The sequence below is a fragment of the Poecilia formosa genome, unplaced genomic scaffold (genome assembly GCF_000485575.1).
Source record: "Poecilia formosa unplaced genomic scaffold, Poecilia_formosa-5.1.2 Scaffold132, whole genome shotgun sequence".
NCBI classification, from domain to species: domain Eukaryota; kingdom Metazoa; phylum Chordata; class Actinopteri; order Cyprinodontiformes; family Poeciliidae; genus Poecilia; species Poecilia formosa.
The window spans coordinates 524726-544795 of NW_006800071.1; the positions used below are offsets into that span (position 1 = coordinate 524726).

General features: G+C 39.4%; 1 protein-coding gene and 1 long non-coding RNA gene across 2 annotated transcripts in view; one reads left to right on the top strand and one right to left on the bottom strand.

The window, feature by feature from the left end:
• Positions 1-2390, bottom strand: part of inpp4b (inositol polyphosphate-4-phosphatase type II B) — a 199620-nt gene extending 197230 nt beyond the window's left edge. The window contains exon 1 of the mRNA XM_007561971.2: positions 1858-2390. Coding sequence (XP_007562033.1) covers positions 1858-1945 — 88 coding nt within the window. The 5' untranslated portion in view covers positions 1946-2390. The remainder of the gene's footprint in view (positions 1-1857) is intronic.
• A 9139-nt stretch (positions 2391-11529) lies between these two features.
• Positions 11530-12472, top strand: LOC107837302 (uncharacterized). Its single transcript, XR_001663316.1, has 2 exons — positions 11530-11705; positions 11773-12472. It is a non-coding gene; the product is annotated as an uncharacterized LOC107837302 (long non-coding RNA).
• The last annotated feature ends 7598 nt before the right edge of the window (positions 12473-20070 follow it).

The window sequence follows — 20070 nt, forward strand, 5'->3', positions numbered from 1 at the left end:
GTTTTAAAGGGGCAGTTTTATGTAAAATCGACTTTGAGCTTCATATCATAATATTTCCTCATCAAAAACATACTTGGAGTGTTGCCTTGATTCTTTCATCCATGTTTGAAAAATGCTTTAATCTCCCGTGGCAACCAGTCAGTTGTGCAAAACGTTTGGGTGGACCTAGCACCGCCTTCAAGGACGAAGCTTCACTTTGGAGCTGCAGTTTCCAAGCTTCCAGCTTCCACCTCCACTGCGACTTCCCCACTCAGCTCCTTCAGACTAGCCAGCTGCATTTAGCAAAGAGTTCCTTCCCAGTGAAACTCTGGTAAAAACTTTGTTAAAGGGTCAATCGGAGCGATGTGATGACCTCCTGAAGGCGGAGTATTGGAAAGAAGAGAACTTTCTTAAAGAGACAGAGTCCCCATTTCAAGGTACTAAATTACAAATTCAAATATGACTTAGTCATATTTCTGCTGCATAAATGCAATTGAAGGTAGCAATGTTACCTTCAGTTGCAAAATATTTGCTATTTGCCTGGAAATTACATAATGCTGCCCCTAAAGGAGTAGAAAGAAGAAAGTCTTATCATATCTAGTTTGCACGAGTATTGAAGATAATAGCAAAAGCAGTGGCAAACATGTGGAAGAAGATGCTAGTTAGTGTTTGCAAAGCAACCAATCCAGGTGTGCCATTCGTTTTTCCCTTGCTGCTCATTGGCCGTACTCTTGAGAGTGGAAATAAAGAAATATTTTACATTAGCTTCTAGTGTTTTACTAATGTTCCAATGTGTTTATTTATGCATATTAAAGTGTAGTTGGTGCATCACCAGTTGGAATGAACAATGGTGGTGTGGTGAAGGAGTCTAGATTTTCTAGCTGATTTTCTAGCTGTGGCCCCTAAACAGGGAAGATGGTTAGAGTTGAAAAGATGGATGAAGCTTAATCCAGGAAAAAAATCCAGTTCTGGAAGAAAAGCTATCAGAAACCTCAAGAAACTAGAGATGAGGTGAAACAACCCTACATTTACAGCCATATCTACAAGACAGTCATATTAGAGAATGGTCTACTCAAAGTACAGACAAAATTCCAACAGTGAATTTGTGCAAAACTTAAAAATGTTCAGCTTTTTACAGCCTGTCTGGTCATCAGCTATTTTGCAAATACAAGGTATGCAGCATTTTCTAAATTTGTATTTTTGTTTTCCTTCAATTTCAAAATTATACACCATCTTATGTGGATCTATCAAACACACTGACCTCTGTAGTTTGACAAGTTTCTGGGTATGAATACTTTTTCAATCCACTGGAGAACTGCTGCAGATATGAGCACAGATGGCCAAATACGAGCAGGAAGCATAAACACAAAACATACATTTTTAGCTGTAAAACTGTTTGTCATTGTTGAATACTTTGCAAATTAACATCAGACAATAAGTTCCAGACAACAGAGACATAAAGGGACAATCTGCAACTATCACACTGAAAGCCCACTTCATTTATCAGCATGGCAGTTGTTTTTAATATGTTCTCTGCTGTAACTGAGGGCAACGCTCGACACTGAGGCATCAACATGACTTTGCAAAAAAAAAAGCGTCCTCCAAAAATCAACATGAAAATAAGCTCCAAACAGATTTAGAGTTATTCAGCATTGATCTGGAAACCAGTTTTAACAAACAGGAATTTGCACCAACTAGGACTTTTGGTGCAAACCATAACTGAATAAAGTTAGTTATGGTTTACTTCAAGTTAAAAATGATACCACCATTTGAGTTCGCTACCAAAGACACATTCCCTGAGTTTGTGTGTCTGACGAGATTTATGGAACAACCAGGAAAAAGAAGAAGCAGCAGACAGACACAGTGCAGGCAGCTCACCGGCAGCGCTCAGTCCTTCAGGGTTGGCGCTCAGCTCGGTCACGTCAACCACGCAGCATCCCAGGTGCCGGGTACCGCCGTCCTCCATCTGTCCAAACTGCCCCTCTCTTCTCCCCCTCGCTCCCCCTCCGCCTCCTCTCCCACGGAAAACCACAGTCCAGTCCAGCGCTCCGGCTCTAACGCACCCTGCCAGACAGAAAAGGCTGTCACAGAAATAGCAGTCCGCCCGCCTCGCTGCTCTGCTGCCTCACGGCGTGCTCTCTGTCGGCTCTACGGATGCCTTGTGGAAACTAGTGAGGAAGAGAGGAACCGGCGAGGGACCTGGAGCAGCATCAGTAGGGGAGGGTAAGAAAGAGAGAGGGAGGAGAGATGAGGAACGTGAGGCTCAGAATGAAAGAGAAAGCAGGACAGAATTGATGTTTTGTGCGATGCACGGTCCTATCCATCAATCCTGGGCTGACAGTGGGGGCGCCCGGAGCTGGCTGCACGGTGCAAACACAGCCAGAAAGACAACAACTCTGCAACGCTCTCTCACTCCCTCCACACCTCCCACCCCCACTCCTACTGCGCAGCCACCGCTGCATCCAGACAGCAGCAGGGGTCCCTCTGATTTGTGACATCCGTCTCCCTCCCTTTCAGCAGCTCCCCTCCAGCCCCCACACCTCTCTCGGCACTCCACCACCTTTTTCCCCTCTTCTCTATCAGGAAAACAAATAACAAGCTTTCGACCGCCGAAGCTCCCCGCAGTGAACCCAGAATCGTGCAGCATGTCATTTCAGAAGTTGCACACACATAAAGGCTGAGGAAGAGTCACAGTAGAAACCCCAAGTTTCCCCCGTTGTCCATCAACAGGTTAAAACCACAAAGAAAGAGCGGTGATTAGCAGGACCTGATGACGTCACAAGGCAGCAGGAATATTCTGATTTATTCAGAGGTTGGTTAAAGAGCTTCGCTGCGTTTTTTATGTGCTGCCCTCACTCTGCCTCCTCCCGCTCATAATGAGGAGGTTATTGTTAGTTATTTGGCCTCCTTGTGTTTGATGCCATAGAAAGCTCCGGATCAATATTAATTTAGACCTGGCTGCTTGGGCCGAGCGCTGCTGCCATTTCTACCAAGAACCAGTAAAGATACAGTGAAAGCAGCAGCCTTTTGACATTTAATAGTGCCCTGCAAAATTATTCATACCCCTTTAGCTTTTCCACACTCTGACGTTAGAAATGCAATATGTGATACGTGTCGTCTAAATTTTATGCAATAAAAAATATATGTACATGGTTTTCCACATATTAAAAACTAAAAAATGAAAATGCTGGCTTGCATTGTTCTTTGAAAAATCAAATCAAGGTCAGTTAGAGCAGATGGAAAATATCAGTAAATAGCAGCTTAAAGTTTTGGCAGTCTTGATTGGATCAGGTGTCTTTGACTTGGAGCTCTGTTTTTTTAGAGGAGTGGTTCTACTGGAGGGAGAATTTTAACATTTAAAATATATATATTCCAGTAGGTAAATAAAACATTTATGGGGTGGACATTCAGACCTTTCTAAAATAATTTTTGTGCCATTCTTTTTCCATTGCTGGATTATTTATTCAGAACTGGATATTTGCGGTTCAGCATCCAAACATGACTCCAAATTGTGTGTGTAAAATTTGCCTATTTGTAGATTATCTTTTCCTAGAGCATATCTAAAATATTCAAAGAAAACGCAGTTTGGGTAGTTAAAATGTGTAACTGCAATGCTACATGACAAACTATTAATTTGTGTTTGCAGAGCAGCCAATCCAAGGGCACCATTCATTTTCAGGGCCAGTGATTGGCTGAACCTCTGAAGAACGGAGGTAAAAGAGATTGGAGATCAGGGGTGTCAAACTCATTTTCAATTTCATTTTTGGCCAAAACATGATCATGAAGGGCTGGAAGTCAGTTACAGCAGAATGCATTGATAAAAACCCCCATTAACAAACTGTTAAATATTAATAGACCGCTGTCACGGCATTCGATGAGTACTTCTTGAAATTAAATAACATTGAACATCTTTTAACTGTCATGATCCGTGTTTCTGTGTATTTATTTTTAAGGGTTTTCTGTGTTCAGTTTCTGTTCTGAGTCTCTGTTGTCTCTGTGCCTTCCCCGTTGATTGCCTCCCAGGTGTGTCTAGTTACCTGTTTATCCTCCCTGTGTATTTAAACCCACCTGTTGTCTCTGTCTCTTGTCGGGTCCTTGTCTATGATAGTTCGTCTGCCAGCACAGTTGAGCTGTTAAGTCCTGTGTCGGCATTAGCTTGTTGCGTCAGTCTGTTTAATTCAGTTGCTACCGGCGCTGAGCCTGTGTGTTTCCACTCTGCCGTGCTGCCTGAGATCTGGACTGTTTTTGAGCTACGCTCTTCATTAAATTCATCATTTTCTTCTACAACCTGCGTCTCTTCTCACCACCACCAACCACTCCACATGATATTTACATTGATCCACTTTGGCAGTATACAGATGAGAAAGGCTTTGATAAATATTTAAGCACACAACTTTTATCTTGAAAGTTCTATTTATGTCCCTCTGATGTGTTTTAAGTGTTTCTAGACATGTAACATTCAAATATTTTCAGATTTTAGCCATTCATAAGTGGCCATGGTTCCTAATCCTCAACAATATTGGGGCTTCACTGTGTCCATCTTCATGTTGTCACTGTTTATTAACAGACCTACTTGACATGAGAGCTCAAATGATCCTACAATGAATAACTATTTACTGATAAAGGCAACTTCTGAAGTGGTTAAACTGGATTTTATTTCAAAGTTTCCACCACATCAAATCCCAATACGTACACTGGAGTTTGTTCAAGTTACACAACCAAACATTAAAGTCTGAGATGTGTGAATATTTTCTCAAGTGTTTGAGTACTTCTAAGGTACCGGTGGAGTGTGCGCCTATGATGAGCACTTTTGCTGCACTTCTGTTGTATATTGCCATAATTGTTAGTAACGAACACCAAAACAGAAAAATACTCAACTTACTATTCATTCTGAAGAGAGAAGACTGAAGAGGTTATCCATATCATTGATGTCACAAAGTTCAATCTATAAATCTCCTCCTTTATAAAGAGAAAAATATGGCATACTGAGCTGCAGAACTTTAGAAGTGACACAGAAGTTCAAATTCATTTTCTCTGTAGGTATAAATAAACAGAGCTGCACAAAAAAGAGAGAAAGCATGAGTTGTGTTGCCTCATCTCTGTTCAGCACACAGATCCTTCACAGGGAAGCTGGAACAGCATGCAAAATCTAAGGTCTGCAGAGAAAATGACACCGGTTTGCTTAAACACACTAACATACGTGATAAAACATGCTCTATTAACTGCAGCCATACATGGAAGCCTTGTAAACCAAGGTGGTTATTTGTTTTAGTCCGTACCAAGATGTATGGTGGCACAGTTGTTTGTACTGTTGCTTTGCAGAAGGTTATTGGTTTAGTATATGGAGCTCAGTTGGGGCCATAAAGTTTGCTCAGTTTTTTTTTTTAATTGAATAAAAGATTTGAAACTGAAAAGCAATTCTGAAACAGAAAAAAATTCAAAACTACTTTTCAGATTCAAGTTTTTTTTTTTCAGTTTCAGATTTTTCATCTTGCCCTTTGTCTTCATTTTCGTTTTCACTTTATAATTAGCACATTTTATGGCACTGATTTAGCTCGATATAAATCCCTGCCAGGGCCTTTTCATGTGGAGTTTGCATGTTCTCAAACTTTCTCCCTCAATCATAAAACATGCAGCTCTGCAGTGTTCTCTGTAGGTTTGCTGGAGAAAATAATTATGGACAGGTGTGTATTGATCACTCACCTAAAATCCCAATAAATTACATTAAAGATTGTAGTTGTAATGTACCACTGTAGAAATGTTTAATTTTCAATGTTTCATCTTCAGTCTCTTGAACTGAATTGTTTATTTCAGCTTTAAATAAGAAATAAAAAAGACTTAACGGAGAAAATTAGTTTTTCTTGCTAAACTCTTTTCATTCAGAAAGCTCCAGATTAAGACCTAAAGGCTACCGGGGCTCCGGATCCATGCAGCGTTCCTGCACCATCTTCAGGCAGCTGGTCCAGTTTGGGGCGACTGCCAAAAACCAAAATGAAGATAAATTGGCCCCCACAGTAGCAATAAGACAGAAGATGAATCCTTCTCTGCACTTGGAGGTTTCTCCTTCACTTCCCAGCACGCTCTTCATCCGCAGCCCTTTATCCCCTTTATTTCTGCATTTTCCGTGTTTTCCACTCCCTTTTTACTCCCACTGCGCGTCATGATGAATGTTATCTTGTTTGGTTTTAATGAAAATCTGATTTCTCATGTGTGCAGATAAACACGGCTGCCTGCGCGTGTCCAGAGACTCGAGCAGATCTGTGGAGTGATCCATTAACATTCTAATACGTTTCTTTTAAAAGGCGACATGTGTTGTCTTATTAAAGCCTGACTGATAGAGGAGGCTGAGGAAAATCAATAGGCAATGCACTAAGAGATGGTGAATGGTGCACCGAGGAGAGGAGAGCAGAATAAACATGCCCTTTTTAGCTATTCGGCCCCAAAGCACAGACAATAGATCCTCACATTTACCTGTTTCAGTGGTGCTTGAGGCCTATTAGAATCTGACATACACTCGGTGCAGTATTAACTGAACAGAGAGCCAATAAGTTGAGTAATGCTTACGGTCGGGGTGCATCCTGTTTCTGCCAGAGCTGCACACTTAAGTGAGGCGAGGCCACAGAAATCCATGTCCAATGGTTGTTCGTTTAAATAAATTTAACTAAATGTTGGAGGTTGGACAATTAGAGCAGCTCCCAATCAAACCAGTGCCTTTAATCGCCACACATCAAAGACCCCACTGGTTTTTTCAGTCTTATAAACAAAGATTACTGTTGGTTTTGTTTCCCTTTCAGTGCTTGTTGTGCATTTAGGTTTAATTTGTGGTAACAGAAATCAGCCCTCTGACAGTGGACACAACAGGAACAATAACAGCACCATCAGTTTTTCTTCCCCGTGCATCCCCCCTGCTGTGCGCCCTTTCTTTGATTTTTAACATGAGAACGAGACCCCTGGGACGATAGCAGACAAAAACGCAGCATCAGAAAAATAGAAAAGTAATTTCTAGTTATATTTTTCCAGTTTCAGTCCAGCAGTGCCAACTAACAGTTGGCACTGCTGTTAGTTGGCACTAACAGCAACTAACAGCAGTTGCTGTTAGTTGCCATACTTTCCATGGCACTTTCCAGTGCCATGGAAAGTATGGAAAGTGCTTTGAATTCTCTGCAAGGTAAATGTTAAATAATGAAACAGCTCTGCTGCAGCAGCCAGCATTTGTCTGTAGCCCTAAGTTGACTTTCTTACTGAAAATAAATTCTGCTTGGCAACAATCAGTCACATCATGATGTCACAGTCCCTGACAAAACATAAAACCAGCAGGAAAATCATGCACAACCAAACTGAAACTAAGGAACTGAGACCTGAATATCTGCACAAGCAAATTGCATCAGACACAGAACAGGTTTTTAGTTGCTGTTCTTCCCATTTTGAGGAAATCTGAAAAACACATTTTAAATCGTGTTCATAGATATGATGAAAGATGGCTGCAGGTGTAGAACCTACTGGAGGGACGCAGCTGAAACAAGTAAGCTCTTTGGTAAATACGTAACCCACAACACCACAAAAACATTGAAACTGAAGGAGAGGCTCAGAGGGCCAATGACAGCTGCAGCTCTCTGGAAGTGAGGGAGGAAAACCTGGCAGAAAGTCAAAAGAAGGTACAACAGGTGTGTGGCATTTAACAATGAAACAGCAGGTGTGGTAGGTTTTCTTCTTCTTCTTCTCCTTGGTTTTATCTGTTGGTTACCAAAGCACTTTAAAGATCTATTAAGATCGCCATCTGGACTGGAGTGTTAAATGGAAGAGAAAACTGGGAACCAGGCCATTACGCTAGGATTTGTGGCGACTGCTCTGGGCAGGTGCAGCTGGACTTAAACAATATTTTACAAGAGTTGCATTTGATGTTCCGTTCAATACAAACTGCACTCAATGACTGATGTAAGTGTGTGAACAGGTTTAGTGTTTGTATTCAGAAATGTATATGTAGGTCAGCTTGTAAAAATAACTAAATCGCAATATTAGATCTTAAAAGGACTTGAGTGTGTGAGTTGGGCCAGGCAGATGAATTATTTTCAAATGAGCCTGCAGGGACTGCTCACTCAGTGCACCAGAGGAAGGTTTCATCTTTTACTAATGCGCTGTCAGGTTAACGTAAAAAAATACTGCTTTAACTGCAATATTTTACTAAGAATAATTTGCTTCTTGTGTATAACGACAATTCAAAAAAGTTTAGATGATATGTTAGGGGTTGCAGTCAGACTGATTGAATTAAAATGAACATCCTTTTTGTATTCATATCAGTTCTGCACCCAGTTAATCCTTGAAGGGCCGCAGGTCGACTGGCAGTCAAGTGCTGCTGCATTTACGCTGGTGATTTTATTCAGATGAATCAACTTAATTTTACCTAAAGGGAAATTTTCTTTCTATTAATGAGGACAAAAACCATGACAACAACCTTAAGTAGGAATCTGAAAACTATCATCCAGCATACATTGAATTTTACAAAAAGAAACCATAACTTACTCATCTTATTGGATCTGCTCTTAGATTTAGCTCTGGTAAGATATGGCAACTTTCTAAAACCTACACATTTGTTTTTGTGGCATTTAATGTTAAAGGGGCAGTGCCATTGGTTTTAGAGAAACAGAATCATTTTATAGCACGGTCAAGAAAGTGTGTTACCTTAAGTTGTGATAAAAAAATGTTGCATATTCCTATATGACTTAAAATAAATTTTAAATTTAATGTATTGAAATTGGGCCTCTGTCTCTTTAAGAAAGTCCGGCTTTTTCCAACACTCCGCCTTTAGGAAGTCGTCACATTGTCGGTCCTCTATTAATGCCTTAACAACGTTTTTAACAACGTTGCATTGTGGAGTAGCTCCAATAATGAGCTCAGCAGACGCCTAACACCACTGAGGGAGAGACTGTGTTTGCTAATTGCTCCTAGCTAGTCTGAAGGAGCTGAGTGGAGTGGTGACCAGGAAGTGTTTCTCTGTGAGGTGCAAGTTTGGAATCTTGGAAACTACAGCTCCGATGAGGAGCTTCGTCCTTGAAGACAGTGCAGCTGAATGGTTGTCTTGGGAAATGAAAGGATTTCTCAAACATGCATGAAAGAATCAGGACAACAGTCCAAATGGGTTTATGAAGCATTATAACCTGATGTGAAGCTTAAAAAGGTTGGTTTTACATATTCATGCCCCTTTAAAACAAATGCTTTCAATAAAACGATCTACCACTGGTCCAGATATTTACAAAATGACATATCTACAGTGAATTGATTACTGACATTGCCTTTAAATGTTGATGGCATTTAGATTTATCTGGTGGTTCCATGTTCTCCCTGTGCTTGCATGAGTTCTCTCCGGGTGCTCCAGCTTCCTCCTATAGTCCAAAAGCATGACTCTTTGGTCAATTTGTTTATCTCTAAGTTGCTCTTTGGTGAGTGTGTGAATCCATGGTTGTCTATCCTGTCTCTGTGTTGCCCTGGAATGGAGTAGCAACATGTCCAATGTTTACCACGCTTCTCGCTCAATGACTGCTGGAAACAGGCAGCAGCACCCCACTGCGATTCTGCAAGGACAAGCAGGCATAGACGATGGATGGATGGATGGCAGATCCATATTGATTATTTTGTCTTTGAAAAATAACACAACCAAGTATTTTTGCTAACACCACTGCAGACCGCTACTCACCATCCAGCAGAGCAGCGTCAATATTCGACGTGACACAATTACTACTTGGGCTCTAGAAGCCGTCTCTCTGGTGTTTTATAGAAAATGCTGTCCCTCCATGTACAGTTGTGCTGATTAAGGTTAATAATTTGCACATTTTCTGACACCATAATGCTGTATAATGTCCTTGGTAATTTTGTGCTTAAGAAGTTTCATCAATGTTTTATGGAGCATGTATTTGATTTGTTTTTGACAGGGATAATAATATGCTCCCTCTACTTAGTGTGCACCTTCCTTCCTCCCAGCACCAAATACACTGGAGATTGTTATGTAGATATCTACTGTAACAGTTTCACTGGCATCATTACAGATTTCCTCCCATGTTGTCTGTCAATATGTCAAGTTTGACAGGCCACAAGTAAAACCTACTGAGGTAACCAAAGAGAGCAAAGACTGAACCAAACAGAATTAATAAAAAATAATAATATAACTCAAAACAAACAGAAGCAGGAAAAATGTAAGCGAGGCGATCGCAGCTGTACATACATAAGAAAGTAAAAGACACTATGTTCTGGGGGAAAATATGCTATATGTCCTGTAGCACATACAGAATAAAACATGTAAGACGAGTGTGCAGATAGATCATTATTATTCAGCTGTGCTGTCTCGCCTGCTGGGGACACAATAAATGTCTGTCAGCATCCAGATCCATCTACTCCACATTAAAAATGAATTTGACATCCATCCCCTCAATCCTTGCTTTGCCACTCCTCCTCCTTTCAAACGATCTGCAGAGAACAGGCCATTGATTTCTCATCATGTGTTGTCATGTCAGGTTACAACGTCCTCTGTTACTGCACTGCGGCTGACGTCCAGGCTCTGGTTACACTACACTATTCTTGCTCAAAGTCTTAAAATAACAAACAAACAAACAAACAAAAAATGAGCCAGTAGGGAATACTTACATTCTCAAACAATGGTAAAGGTGTACATAATTAACACTTTAGCTGAAACCCACTGGATGTGAACTTCAACCTACAGAACTGTTCTTTCGCAGGTCACTGAAAATCTGCCTGTAGAATTAGAGATTTAGTCAAAATAAGACCTTATCCATGCAGGTCGTGGCCTTTTTTCTCAAAATATTAAGACTCTGTGACAATGCCTTTCACTTATAATTCAGAGCAAAGAGTTTTTTTAAGGTTGAAAATATTATTGTGATTTAAAAATCTAGAAAGCTTTGCAAAACATCTATGAGTGAGAATTGTAATACAGATTGTTGACTGTTGAACTTTGAATGTGAATGTTTTTAATGATGTCTTTCTTGTGACTGAAGGCTAAAATGTCACTCATAATAAGGCTCTCATGGGTAAAGAGATGTTTTTTATGGATTCATGAAAATCTTCAAGGCTCAACTCTGACTATGCTTGTGATTTTCCAAGTAGGCATCTGGTTGGTTGACCAACTCTAGAGCTGGAGTCAAAAGACTCTAGTGATTGGTCAGACAGATCTATCCTTGATCTAAAAAAGGAATTAGTCGCTAATTTCCTAGTTTGGCAGCGTTTAATATTCTGTTCAGCAGATTCCTACTTGTCATTTATTTTGTGAAAGGTTTGCATGAATTAATTCTGCTGTTCAGCTGTTTCAAGTTGCGTTTCCCTTCGTATTAGCAACCTTGAGTCAGGGAACTAATATTTAGGTGGATTTTTGTGTGTGAGTGTGAGATCTTTTTCTGAACAGAAGATCTCTGCTGGCGGTGTGTTTCACCTGCTTCTGTCTGCACACCTGGCAGCAATTATCTCATCAGGCTTTGGATATTTAAGAAGCAGTTGGGTTACCTGATGTATTGGAGGACAAATCAGCCAGCAAACAACAAGGTTAGGTGATTTCTGATGGATTCTTTAATTAAATATATTTTTTTTTCCCCCTTCCTGCCAATTCTACGGATCTACCTTTCAGTTTAGTGGCAATACCCTTAAATTACTCTGCCAACTGCCAGTAAAATCAAAAGAAGACTTTGTGTGATCAACTTCTTTGGTAAATTATTTCTGAGTTTAAGGTAATTCGAAGTACATTTGTAGTGAAAGTAATGTATGCTTGTTAAGCTAACCTCACCTGTGTGCCAGGTTGGTGCTTCTGCTGATCTGTTCTCCAAGAGAGTCCACACATCCACTGTGCCACTATGGGGCAGCAGCCAAAGTAGAGGGACTTCCTTCTCCCCCAGCAACTTGGGAAAGGGCAAACGGGTCCTAGGTGAGGGCTCAGACAAAGTGCAGCCCGAAGACTCCTTTCATTTGCCACAATGGCAATCAATTTGTGGCAAATGGACCTGCATCTGTCCCCTTGCCTGGATGTGGTTTCACCATGGCCCCTCTCTGGAGCCAGGCCTGGAGGTGAGGCATGTTGGTGAGTGCCTGGGTTTCCCACATGGAGCCTGGGCAGCCACAGCCCAAAGAAAAGATGTGGGTTCCTCTTCCATGGGCTAATCACCTGTGGGTGGGTCCAAAGAGGAAGGATGCAATGTGGGATCGGTGGTGGCCAATGGAGAGGACTTTGGTGGTCTGATCCTTCACGATGGAAGCGCCAAGATCTCTCTAACATCCTGCTGTTGCTCCTTGCTGCTCAATTATGTCTGGTCATCATTCACTTTCCTGCTCCAATCTCCTTGGTCTGTGCTTGGGTATCACTAACTTCCAACTAGAATCTTTCTGGAACATGACTTGTGCTGAAGGCTCTCCTCCTTCCCCTCAACATAAGCCTTCAACCTCTGGAGCCATCTCTGTGCACATTCTTGTAAATAAACTTCACTAAACTTTGTGTGAGTCATAAAAATCCCTGGTATCATGGTTCCTTGTTCCAACATGAGCTGAAGGTGGGTTTTGTTTCAATCAGCTAATGTTTGTTTAGTTGAATAGTCGGCACCACCTGCCTGCTTCAATGTGAACCCAGATACTTTTACAAAATGAGGCACAACTTCATTCAAGAGAATAACCAGTTTAGTTGGTGCTAATCGGACCTTGTGGTGCCCTCTACTTTCTGGGTTGGCTGTGTAGTTCTGTTGACGTTTAACAGCTTAAAGACCGTCATTTGTTTTTTTCCCCTTTTGAGAAAAGTAATCGGGTAACTGTATACATTCAATTCGATCCAATGTGAAGGCTATGTTAAACTTTACACATTATGAGATTGCAAACCACGCATGTCTAGCTCTGGCAAATAACCTTGTAACCCTGCACAGAGTGTCAACATACTGACTCACTGTTACTATGGCCTCTGAGGGTGTTTTCACACCTGATGGTCCAGTGGTTTCTGTTCAATTGGGGAAAAATATTGCAACATTTATATTTTCAGCTGGTGTGGTTTGCTTTCACATGGTGCTGTCAAAGAATACACAGACTACAGAAGGACATGAGAAAATGTCTGAACAAGATGCTGAGCACAACTTCCTCCTTGAAATGTTAAAGGAATGGCATCAGATTTCAGTGGTTGTAGGATTTCTCTTTTGTCTTTAGCAATTGTACCAAACTAATACTTTTTATGAGCAGAAGATGATATTGAAGACCCCGGAGAATGTTATTTTTCACATATGGCAGCTAAGTTGGCTTATTTTACCAAATGGTAAAAACTAACCTCTTTTTGATTCCGGATCCCAACATTGTGCAGCAACGTCCTCTTTCATGGAGATGAAAAGAGATTAAAGTATTAATTTTCAAGAAGCTATGAGACTGATCTATAAACATCAATATAATCTAATGTAGTTTGAACATAATTAGATTAGCATTGTGCTGCTGAAATATGTATGTAGTGTTAATGAATAAAGCAGACGGTTGGTGAAGAATCTTTTGATTTTGCTGGATCAAGTGCGTGTTCAGAGATTAAATCTCTAAACTATCTGCAGTCTGTTGATATAAACATAAAACTGCCAGTTTTTTAGGAAGGTTTCATGTGGTTCTGTCAGTAGGTTTGATCTTTCTGACACCACAAAGGAGCAGTCTGAAGGAAGTTTATCAGTGCCTCGCCGACATCTGGCCTGACAGAAACATGAGGCCCTGCGCTATGATTCCTCTTTAATCATTGCACCACATGTCTCTAGCGTATTTTCAGAGCACCAGTTGCTCTGTAAAAAAAAAAAAATAAATTTGAAATCACAAATTAACTTATTTATAAAACAGTTAAAATTAAAAGTTACTCTTTGTGAAGAAAGGAAGTTTTGTTTTTCTAACAGTTCTTTACAAAACAATCTTTCCATCAGAATTACAAGAAATAGATTTTCTACAAATCAATACGAATGTTGCTAGTTTGCCTATTGGCTGCCTTGAGCTGTTCTGTGGATGAAGGACAACTTTCTAACAATAGTATTTTTATAAAAGAACCTTGGTTTAAAGCATATTTTCTCCCAGATACCATAGCTACAGAAGCTCCAGCAAGCATGTGAGTCACATTAATTGTATTTGTAATGATTTATTTCTGAGTTCCCATCACACTGTACCACTGCTTCTTGTCAGTGCATCTTGTTTTTAAAGCAACTTAGCTTTCTAGTTTTAAATGACACAACATATTTCATTTCTCTGTAAGGTTAATTTGTATACCTTAAATTTAGCATAGCTCTGCAAAATATGTTGCACACAGTAATGCCATCATGGTCTTATATGAATAGCAAAGATGAACTTTCTCAGAATGAAGACTTCTTGAAGAGCAGATTCACATAGGACCATACGTTATTCTTTACACTTTGCATAGTAGAGAAAGTTCAACAGCGAGCTACAAGAATATGACTTTCTGAACTTCATATTTTTTTCTGCAAACACAAAATCAGACAAGGGCGTTTGTTGTCTAAGCAAAGAAAATCTCTACAGGCAGAGAGAGAATGTGCTGAACATAGTGTTAGGAGTAAAAATATACATAGCATATAACTACAACATTTATATATGTATGTATGTGTAAACTTTTAATAAAAACTAAATTAAAATCACATGTGACTAAGTTTATTAAAAATGTGCCGCCACATCCTCCTCCTACCACTTCCTGTCATCTTCTACATCTTTTTTATCACCAGAAAATGAATGGACTGAACTTATGCAGCACTTTTCCAGTCATTTTGACACTCAAAGCGTTTTACACGAGAGCCACATTCATCCATTCACACTCACCAACGCTCACACATTTATACACCGATACGCAGTAATGACAGCCGGTTATTCATCACATGACTCGTGTTATGCAAGAAAATTGTTTTGCGAAATACATTAATTTCAATAAAACTACTTCATCATAGCAACAAAACCTTTGATTAAAAAATGTGTTTTTTTCAAAATTGTTGTGTTTCTATTAAGCATATTTATTTTGTAATTCCAATTTGCACAATTTTAAGGTAAATGGAAACTCAGCTACTGTCTGTCTGTCTATCCATCCCATATTCAGGTTTTAGCTGCACTACTGTGAGCAGCTATGAAAACAATAATGACAGCACCATCTGTTATACCACATGCACATGCATGCTTGGCTCCAAAGGCTCTTTGTGTTTCAGAAAATAGTGCAATTAAATTAATGATCTCCTTTAAAACACATTGAAAAATTCCAATTGCATTCATTTAATTTTATACTTTGAAGATATTCAGGATTTCCGGCTCCCGTTCTATTAAATTTAGCCTTTCAAGTGCCTGACTGTGGGATAATCCATTACACTGACTGTATAAAGGCTACATAATAACCTGTGGTTGAATTGCATGAGCCCTTTAAAATTATTCTAATGAATCTTTTCCACCTGCTGACTTCATGCTAACATGAAAGTCAGCCTGAAATATTTTAGCTGTAGCAGTTTAGACTGTGATTGTGTTAGCACATATATTTGTTCGAGTTGGCACTGATGCTTTACAGCAGAAAGGTTTTTGGTTCAAATCCCAGTTTCTCAGAATGGAGTCCAAGAAATGCATGTTAAGTTAATTGTTTCCTCGTAGGTGTAAGTTGTCTGTGCTGCTTGTTACTCTGTGATGGATTCCCAAACTGTCCAGAGTCTCTCCTGTTATAATGCTGGAGATGAATCCCACCCCCCTCTGTGACATAATAAAGAAGCGAAAGAAAACATTAAACAGTTTCTGTTTGATAACATTTTTACAGTTTTAAGAGTTCAAGAGTTTATTGCATAACATATTATGTAAAATGTTTTTTTTTACTGCTTTTTAAATAGCCAAAGAAAATACATGAAATTAAAGGAAACATAATTAAAAATTAAAATAAACGCAATCATTAAATCTGCAAATGGGCAATTGCGGCATAAATCATGGATTAAACAACACATGCTGAGAATAACATCATGGGGCAATTTGCACAGTCTAACACTAAGCCAGCCTGGAAATATCATTTCTGGACTCTTCTTTGAAAATGAACTACTCAGTATTTTGAAAACCTTAATTTATTTATTGTTCAAACTTAGATGTGCTATAGAAATACTGCGCTATGACAGTGTGAGACTAAAAACACATGCAGTTTAGAGGATCCATAAAAAATAAAACACAGTTACATTCAGCTCACACTTGGGAAAACACAGCTTGTAATATGATCAAGCAGAATTTCTGCAAACTAGAAGTTATAGAGAGTATCAAAAGTTTTACTTGAAAAGAGTGGATCAAATCAAGAAATGAGAACTTGAGGATATAAAACGAGTTTTTTGGCACTGTTTTCATCCTAGCTACCATTGAGAACCTCAGGCAGGCTGGTGAGAAATGAGAGCTTCAACTCAGGGCTGAATGTTGTTTCCTCCAGGGGTCTCCACTGTTGTGTCGGTGAGTTTTTGTGTCAGTGAGTTCATCCTAAACAGAGGATCTCTGCTGGAGGCGTGGCTGGTCTCCTGGATACTACCTGCAATCCTCATTACTCTGCTGGGGATTGAAGGAGCTGCAGGATGACGATTCAGCATCTAAAGATCCCTGTGTTTTTGGTCTCTAATGACTGCAAATATTTGAAAGAAAGTTTATGTTACACTTACTCTGCTCAGGTTTACCTCACATTTCCTCCCCTGGTTGAAGTTACCACTCTGACTCTGGATTACTTCGTCAGTTCTCCTTGTGACAGAACCTTCTGGAAACTTCCCTCAAGGCAACATTGTTCACTGCATTTCCTCATCTCCAACAGGCTGACCTCTGGTCTACCTACACACCGATCTTGGTTTGGTTGAAGTGAACTCTGGCTCGTTCAGGAAGCAAACTATAGCGCAGGGCATTCTGGGTAAAAGAAATGCATGAAAATGAAATGCAAGGGAAATGGCTTGTGGTCTGTTGCCAAAGGCTAAAGAGACGTCCCACGTCCTGAATTCTGACTCTAATACAATTTTACTTACATTTTACAAAGAAGGAAGTTGTTCTCATGTCTTCTTCTGAGGTTTTTATGTTTTTTCCTTGAGTGGTTCTTGCTGCATCGCCACTACAGGCAAGGAAGGGAACAACTTTTTCAAAGAGTTTGAATCCTTTATCACAGTCCAATGTGAAAGCGAATCGCAGCAGCTGAAACTGTAACATATGTTGCAATTTTGGTCCCCCATCAAACCGAGTCTACCGCACTATCAGTTAGAAAAACAACCCAAGTTCGTATTTGTTCTCCAGATATTGTTGAACCATGAACTCTGAAAATCCCACCTTGATCACATTTTCCTTCTCTGTGCATATCGTGAATAAATGCCTTTAACTTCTTCATGTCACATCCTGTGACTCTGAATGTAGGCCAGACGATTACAGCCAAACATGACATCAGTAGCAAAGTCTCAGAGTAATATTACTCTTGGATATGGTGGGAAAGACTATCCACATCATGGATGAACCAAACTAAATGTGAATCAACTGTATGATGCTGTCAATGTGGGCCAAGTTCTCTGAATAATCTTTCTGAGAAATGATTGAATAGAGGAAAAACTAAGGCTAGAGTATAATAAATTAATAATAGAAATCAAATTAAAGTACAAAATGCATCCAGACAATGAAAACCGAGAACAGCTCACCATGTAACTGCAGTCTGATGGCAGTGACTCATGTGAAATCTGCCAACTCTGGGCTCCTAAGGGGCAGAAAAGCAGCTGAGAGGACGATCCCCTCCTGATCCTCATCCCCTCTCCGATCCCGATCCCTGGCCGCTGTCACACTGACGGCAGAGATCCATGTGTTCTCCATGTGTTCGCAATTTGTCTGTCTGGGAACATCTCATGTAGTCTGTCTCTTCAGCTAAATCAAATAAACAATGCACAACGCAACCCCTTATAGGTAAAGCAGAGATTTGGTTCAGTTAAATACTGTTCAACGACAAACTGCAGTTTCACTCTGCAGTTTGGACAAAAATGGAGTAAGTTCACACAAAAAACACTTTTTATCAATAGAAAGGCTGTTCTCAGCATTTATTTAATAAGCTCAAAAGCAGCACAATCTGCTTAACTAACAAACTTTTAATTTGTTCTCTCTTTCCTGCCGTTTGACATTTATTCCCACGTACACACAGATAATTCTGTTTAACAAAGAGGAGCTAAGATATGACTCAGACAATGCAAGATGCCATATTTAACCTTTAGGGCCATTTGAAATGATGGCCGGTAATGCATATGAACTGAGCCTCTTATTTAATTCATCCACATAATCTGCATACAATAATTATCCTCTTTAAAGGAGCCAATTCTGTTGTCAGAGAGGATGACAGCTGTTGGGAGATTTTAGCAAATATTAAAATGATTAGAGAGGATAATTGAGCACAGTTATGCCAAAGTACTTGTGAAATTAAATGACTCAATTTCAAAATGGTTGTTGAGTTTGTAATGAAATGCTACATAATTAAATTATTTCTAGTTGTCAACTGAGACATTTAAATTTAAGAAGTGTGATGTTTATATTTAATTTCTTCAAGTCTTCATCATTAGTTGTGAACTTGATTGCAGGTGAGAAAAGTGTTTACTTAGATATTTTTGTCATAATTTCAGAATGCCTCATAACAAAGAAAAACATGTCATTTCTTCTCTTTATAAGACCGTCTGCTGAGATGAATTTTTACCACAGTACAAAACATTTTTTGAAGCTCTTTCAATCTATTTCACACAACCACATATCAAAAGAAAAAGAAAATTAATGAGAAATATCACCCTTGTGGCTTAATGTGGAATTTAAGACATGAGTAACCAGAATGAAATTCAAATTTGATTTTCCTTTTCCTGAAGCCTTTTTGTTTCTTTATGATCATGATGTTGGCTAATATTAGCACTGTCTGCATCTCAGGTAATATTGCTGAGACAATTCAACATAATGTACAAATTAGTGGTGCAACATGTACAAAAAATGCTTCCAATTGTAATTGTGTGATCATGATTAGTCTATTTTTTGTCAAAAATGTTTTAATCAAAATAAATTTTGTTTTATGACTGAATTAATAAATCATCAAATTTGATTTGTATTATGATTTAGATTTTTCAAAATGTATATTCAAACTATGTTAACAATAAAAGTAAAATGTAGCTTATAAAAGTCATTACAAATTCTGAATTTTAATGGAAATGGGACTTTGTAAGTTTATTTCCTTTTTCTGAAATGTAGTTTTTTTTACTGAGCCTGTCTGTCCAAACTCAGTGCACCAGAATTACCTAAAAGGCACCAAAAATGTAGAAACAAAGACCGAAAAAAAAAAGAGCAAAACAAAGAAAAAAAGCTTTCTGGATTGAAAGCATGCTGGAATGGCAACGCTGAGAGGGTGTCATTACGCTTTCAGCTTTTTGTTTTCCCGTCTTGTCGCTTTGCCTCATGCCATCTCAGATATTACCTGGCAGTAGGTTTTAAAAGGTAGGGTTCCGTAGTAATATTTATCTATAAAGCCTAAAAAACTGGCTCTCAAAATTGCAGTTCCAGTTACAATGTTGTTATCTAGCTCTCTTTAATAACAGCACCGTCATGAAATGGACACGAGTCATGAAAACAACTCTTTGCATGGATCAGAGGACAGAAGCAAACCTTGTTTTTTCTTCTTCATCTGTTCAGAGTTGGACTTGTTGCTGTTCTTTGTGTCATTGTCCTGCTGCATAACAAAAGTGCACTTAAGCAGAAAGTCACAAACTAATGTCAAGGCATTCTCCTTCAGCATTTTCTGCAAGAGAGCAGAATTCATTGTTCCATCAAATATGCCATGTTGTCCAGGCCTCTGAAGCAGCAAGATTCACCACCACCTCTGTATTTAACTGCTGGTTTGATGTTTGTTTTTCTAAAATGGAGTGAAAGAGAAAACACAGAATGGTGCGAAACCTTTTCAGGGGTAAAGAAAAGACCAAAATCACTGTGCAACCTGACTAACAATCAAATCCAGGAGGTTTCAGAAGAACCCAAGACAACATCTAAAGGAGAGTACAATTTTCATGATTCAACAATAAGAGAGAGGCCCTGCAAAAATGGCATTCATTTGAAAATGTGGTC